General features: G+C 44.5%; 1 protein-coding gene across 6 annotated transcripts in view; it reads right to left on the bottom strand.

Moving 5' to 3' along the window:
- Nucleotides 1–2,597: 2,597 nt before the first annotated feature.
- Nucleotides 2,598–6,000, bottom strand: part of BCOR (BCL6 corepressor) — an 83,398-nt gene continuing 79,995 nt past the window's right edge. For all 6 annotated transcript variants that reach the window (XM_064473232.1, XM_064473266.1, XM_064473272.1 and 3 more), the window contains 3 exons: nt 5,276–5,353; nt 4,915–5,065; nt 2,598–3,734 (listed from right to left, as the gene is read on the bottom strand). In XM_064473232.1, coding sequence (XP_064329302.1) covers nt 3,440–3,734; nt 4,915–5,065; nt 5,276–5,353 — 524 coding nt within the window. In that variant the 3' untranslated portion in view covers nt 2,598–3,439. The remainder of the gene's footprint in view (nt 3,735–4,914; nt 5,066–5,275; nt 5,354–6,000) is intronic.

Raw genomic sequence — 6,000 nt, 5'->3', positions numbered from 1 at the left:
GCCTGCAGCTGGGTATTTCCTGGGATTTCCCAGCCAGCACCAAGTAAAAGTTTGACAAAGGAAATCCCCTTCAGTGAGGCTCACCTGCCTGCTCTAGCTAGAGATGGGTTTTTTTCTTATTGCACCAGTGGTTCTCCAACACCTCCACAGGGCAGCACAACCCCCCAGCCAGGCAAATCCAAGTGATAAGCAGGGGAAACTCAAGGAAACACCTTGGCTTGGGCCCCAACAGCATCAACACTGCATTTTCACCTTGCAGAAGGCAGGACACAGGATTGGCAGGGTTTTACCATCCCCAAAGGCTGCGTTTCTGTTTCCTTACTTTTATTAACCTGGAGCGATGCCAGCAGCGTGAAGCAAGTCTCTTTAACCCACAGAGGATGCACAGGAAAGTACTTTAAAGGAGTGCAGCATGAGTCCAGAAGCTGAAACACTGGTTACCAGCCCCAGCCCTGCCCTGCCGTGCTGGTTTGGTCTAGCTTAGTCCCCAGCTCTGAGCCATGCAGCATCCAGCCAGTCCTGATGCTGGCAGGGCTGACAGCGTTCTGACTCCACTGCCTACACTCGCTGCCACTGAGTTTGCTCTTTGCCGGGATGCTGCCATCTCTCCCTTCCCCAAGGTAACTATCCCCTGGGCTTGCCTATTGCAAAACTATGCTTGCAGCCAGCCTCTCCCGTGACAGTCTCTCCCAAACCACCCAGAATAGGGTCGGGCAAGCCAGCCTCGTGTGCCCAGCAGCACGGGACACTGCCCTGCTCCTTAGCTCAACCCTCCATGCACTCTCAAGCACCCTTGCACAGCAAATTCTCTTTAAAAAAAGGACATCCTAGAGCAGATAAAATGGTTGTGTTATGTTAAGGGACAGCACTGCGATCAGGTGTTCCCCGCCACGGCCCTATTTTTAGAGTACAGATGAGCCCCAGGGCAGGCACACGCTTGCATTACAACAGCATGAGGCTGTGCCTGCATTTGAGCATAGATGCAAGCACCAGCATGGAGAAGGCCCAACTGTACTCGATGGAGATAGTGGAAAGCTGACTAAGCGAAGACATTTGGGGAGCACGTGCTCAAGATCCATTTGAGGAGGAGCTGGCCAAAAGAGGAAGCCACGTTAATCTTCTGTTTGCCTGTGGGGCACAGCAAGAAGCGAGGTGCCTGCCACCTACCCCTGGAAGTGGTACTAAGCTGATTTATGCTCAGCTCAAACCATCCAAGCATTACACAGCTGATCAGATAAACGTTGTCTGTAACAAGTGCTTTTAATGTTCTCCCTTGCCTTAGTTTTTCTGGCCCACCTCTGCTTTCTGGGAAAATCAGGGTAAAAGCAGCTGGCACTGGAAGGTAGGAGTGTCTGTGTTTCAGTTCCTTGCAAAGCTGGAGGCTGGCTTAAAAGGAAACCCAGGGTGTGTGTGTAAGCCATACAGGAGAGACCATCACCATCTTTATCCAAAGACCGGAAAAGGATATCGGTGGTTGTATTAGGACTAAAAATTCACTGTCCTGTGTAGAAATGGGACTTCAGCTGCCAACAGCAGACAGCTATCAGTCCCCTCTCGCCCCTTGACTCAGATACAAAACCACCATACCCCCAGAAAGCAGTCCCACTCTAAGCCACACAGTACAAATGTTTGACAAAAAACCCACAGAAGATGAAAAATAAAGGCAACACACCACAAAAGGCATCAGCTCAGAAGGTCCTTCTGAGGCACCTTCAGAAATGAGGCGTCATTCCCCCTTACCTTCAGGACAGGGTAATTCACACCCTTTCTTAAGCTCCCCCAAGAGCGTGAGATTTAAGCTGCAGAACACTGTTCATTAATCAAAAGCTCTGAGCCTCCCTGCTCCAGATGGAGAAACTCTTTCACAGATGCTTTTCTCTGACGGACGAGGTGCTCTGCTCGAAACCCTTTTGGTGGGTGTCCTGGCCCTCATCAGAAGAGCAGCACCATTTAAATGTCTCAGCTGAAGCATTTGGCCATCACAGGACATACTGGTATTAAAAACAGCCCCAAAGCAAAACTCAAACTTTGGGTTCACAGCATGAACTTCTTTCTGCAGGGGAAAGGCAGACCCAGACCCTTAGGAGTGGGCCTGCCCAAGCCGTGGCAGCCCAGCCTCTTAAGATGCAAGTTCCCAATCTGTGTGGAAGAGACATTCTGTTCACCATCCCTTCAGATCGCCCCAAAGGATACTCATAGCCTTTATGCTCCGCATTAAAACTGAAGCATTTACCCTGGTACTATTTCCCTCCCCTCTGCAGACATCACTGAAAAGAGAATTCAGTCAATTCAACTTAAAATGATGACAAAGGAGGAAAAATAATAGAACCTATTCACAATTTTAACTAAAAGGCAATGCAGAAAGTATTGTGAGTACCGCTTTTAAACCTCTGTCCCACAAAAGGCTCCCGCCCAATGTTTTCTTGTAACCTTGAATGTAGAAAGGCGATGCAGACTCTACCTCAGATTTCATCAGCTGCTCGCCGGCACCTAGGCCAGCTCTGCTCCGCTTCAGGAACTGCTCGTGGAGCCTCCTTTCATAAACATTAATGAGTCGGAGCTCATTTCACAACCAGGCATGGAAATAATGGGAGTCATTTTAGCCTCTTCATTTCTCAACAGTTTTATTGCCTTTAAGAAAATTTTTGTAAAATATAAATACAAAGGCAGGAGATTTACTTACAAAGTTAAAACACAGATCTCAAACATAAACACACAATTCAGAAAATTTAGTTTATGTACAGTTTCAAGCAACTTCAACATATGTTAGTTTTTCAATATTTTACAAGGTACAGAAAAAATAGTTCAAAGTCTTCTTTAAATAAAGAGCATAAAATGTTTAAACATATATAAACAATCCGGTTTGATGTGTGAAAACTAAATTTCACAGCTTTTAAATTAGGATATAAAAGTTCTTACAATTAGTTGATGCGTATGGATATGGTTTAATTTATATTACAAACTATTGAATTATATTCAATAGTGCTTACCTGGCCAAAGCAGGTAATTCTGTAAACAAAAAACCAAAAATAATATCACCAAGTGCCTTACTGAATTCTATCTCCCAAACAAGCCACACGACTTTGATCACATCACCTAGAAAAAGTACGTCCTGTGTAATCAGTGCTTTGTATGAAACAAAGTCAATGTGTGGGTGTGTTCTTCTTTTTTTAAAAAAAAATGTATTCCGGGTAATAACAAACTTATCCCAAAGCCTGTGTGCATTTAAAGAAACATTATATAAGAATTTTGTAAAAACCGATTGAAGTTAAAAAAAAATTCTTCCAAAATCCATCCAACTGGAATTCAGATCTCTTATATAAAGGAAAGATATTTTCATATTTAATAGTGTCCTTTCTTTACAGAAACAATTGCATTTGAACACATATACATAAAGAAGTAACTGTATAGAGCACTGTACATTAAATGGCCTGATGGTTCACCAGAGGATGTCGAAGGGAGGGTCCTCGTGCGGATGCAACCAGTGAAGCGAGGAGCCGAGCAAAGTCTTGAGTTCGCTTGTAAACTCTACCAAGTCCAACAGCTCTTTGCTCTCTGGGTTAAAAGCTTCAAGGTCCGTAGCACAAGAGAACAACTGGCTGAGGGAAGTCTGTTTGTAAAACTCTGCCTCCGTGATGGTGACAACTTCCAGATTGGGGAAGTTGCAGCGGAAGATGCGAGATGACATTTTTAGCCTCTTCACCACGTCCGAGAGCAAAAGCCAGTTTCGTGGTCTGTGGAAGCGAAGGAGAAACAGGCTCCAATAACTGACATTAAGTCACGGGCTTCTTGACTCTTCACCACATCGCTGTGTGAGAAACCCTCCCACACAAACAACCCCCCTGAAATCAAGGCCATTGCCCAGGGGGACAAATATGACAGATGTGCAGGCGCGTACATGTTTACTCATACTACTGCTGCTCACAGCTTTGGGGAAGGAGGGGGATCAGGCATGCAGGGGTGCTGGAGCCCACAGAGCTCACCAGCGTCCGCGCAGGTCAGCAGCCATCCCGACGGCTGCTCACACGGTCAAAGGTTCGCCTGGCTGAGCCCGACTCTCACTGAGCAAGTCAGGAGACGGCTTACAGTTACAACCAGAAATTTCAGCACCTCTGACTTCCAGAGATGCCAATAATAAATACAAGTCAACAGAGGGTTGTTTCTCTCAGATTAAGAATACAGTTTTTTAGTTCAATCTTTGTACTTGTCCACTTCAGAGAACTTAAGTTATATCCATTACCCAAATAATAAAAACACACTAACACCCGCACTCCTGCATGATTAATATTTAAAACTATTTTTCCCACAGCTGTCATCCAAACTGGTGCAAATGACAAACAGTAGCTGTTTACGAAGGTACTTTATATCTTGAATATAATAGATAATAAAACTTTCCGGGTCTTTGCTTATTATTAAGTACCATAAGTTCCGTAAGATCCTTATTTGTTTAATCCAGTTCAGAGCTTTGAACCAGTCCTGCTGCAAAGTCTAGAACAGCAGTAACGGTGTCATTTCGTCATCCACAAAAGCACGTCCACTCAGCAAAACAGAAAAGCCCATTAAATAAAATTGAGAACGCCTTACAAACATGATATCCAAATTTAAGTGCTAGAAGCACTTTGATTTTTGGACGTTATACCAAGGTGCCTGCCTGGGATGAAGGAAGGAATTTGTGTTCAACCGTCACTCGTCCCCACTTGGGAGTATGGCCCTCGAAACACAGCGCTGACAAGTCAGCCTCCCCCCCTCCCCTCCCCTCCTATTAGCTTATTTCTAAAGAGCCCAGCAATTACAGTATTGCTCTCTCATTTACATTAGATAAATGCAAACACTTTTCCCCACGGACACAAACTGCCGTCATCCCAAGCAGATCGTCTCAGCTATTTTTACCCCAAAACCTGTGTTTGTTCTTACCCCTGAGAGAGACACACTTGAATGTTGTAACATGGCAAGGGAGGTTCATCCGAAAATTCAAATTCAAACACATCGCTAAAGCCATCTTCATCTTCATCACCTGGGCTGGGCGGATTTGCCAAGATGTCAAATCCAGATTCATCTTTTGGATCTAAATAAAATTGAATAAAGGTGCCAAGTCAGCATTGAAGAGACTGTTGCAGGTCTTGCTTTTTCTTCCAATAATGTGAACTATAAATAAATCCAGTTTGCTTCCTTCCTAGCTTCCTCCACCATAAAAACAAAACGGCCCCCACCCCCACGTGCCGCATGTTTTGAAAAGTCTCCGCATACAGAGAAATAAAGGGTAACATTTGCTCACCGCACACAGAGCTGCCATAGAAATCCCAGTACAAACCAGGGTCATCAACACTGCGACCTTGCAGGTCAGTTAAATACTCTGGAGAGGAAAAAACAACAACAAAAACATACTGATGAGAACAAAAAGCTGGCAAGTTTAGCAGACTGTGTGTCATACAGTCTCACTATGCATCCTCCATACCTTCCATCAAATAAAACCCACGCCATATTCCTGATGCACATGCTACAAAAACAGCATATACATACATCATTCTCACAAATATTCCTGGAATTTGCTATTCTCCTGCATCCCTTCTCCCATTGCATCAAATAATGACCCACCACATCAAATGATCACCCACAGTTTAAGAGGGACAGATCCAACCTTAAGCTTCAATAACTGAGTGTGGCGTTTTGTTCTCGTGAAAGGTAGGATGTAGCACACTTTTTAGCCTGCACAATTATTCTGGACACCAACTTGGGGGTGAAACAGTCGACCCAGAGAAACTGATGGAAAAGGTTTTTCCATACAGATATGTTCAGAAGATGCAATTCTTTCCTACAGACATGATTTGGGAGACTGGCTAGTTCAGTTGATGAAACGATACTGGGATTCAAGATGCTAAGAAGTCCAAGACACTGGACTTTACTGGAGTCCTGACACACCTATGCACTTTCTACACTGCACCATTTAAACAGGTAAGCGGCTGAGTACTTAAACGCATTGACTGTGAACACTGCAAACAT

Source organism: Phalacrocorax carbo, chromosome 1, assembly GCF_963921805.1.
Source record: "Phalacrocorax carbo chromosome 1, bPhaCar2.1, whole genome shotgun sequence".
In the NCBI taxonomy this organism is placed as follows: domain Eukaryota; kingdom Metazoa; phylum Chordata; class Aves; order Suliformes; family Phalacrocoracidae; genus Phalacrocorax; species Phalacrocorax carbo.
Note: the sequence above shows the minus strand (reverse complement) of the source record. Positions and strands in the feature narration are given on the sequence as shown.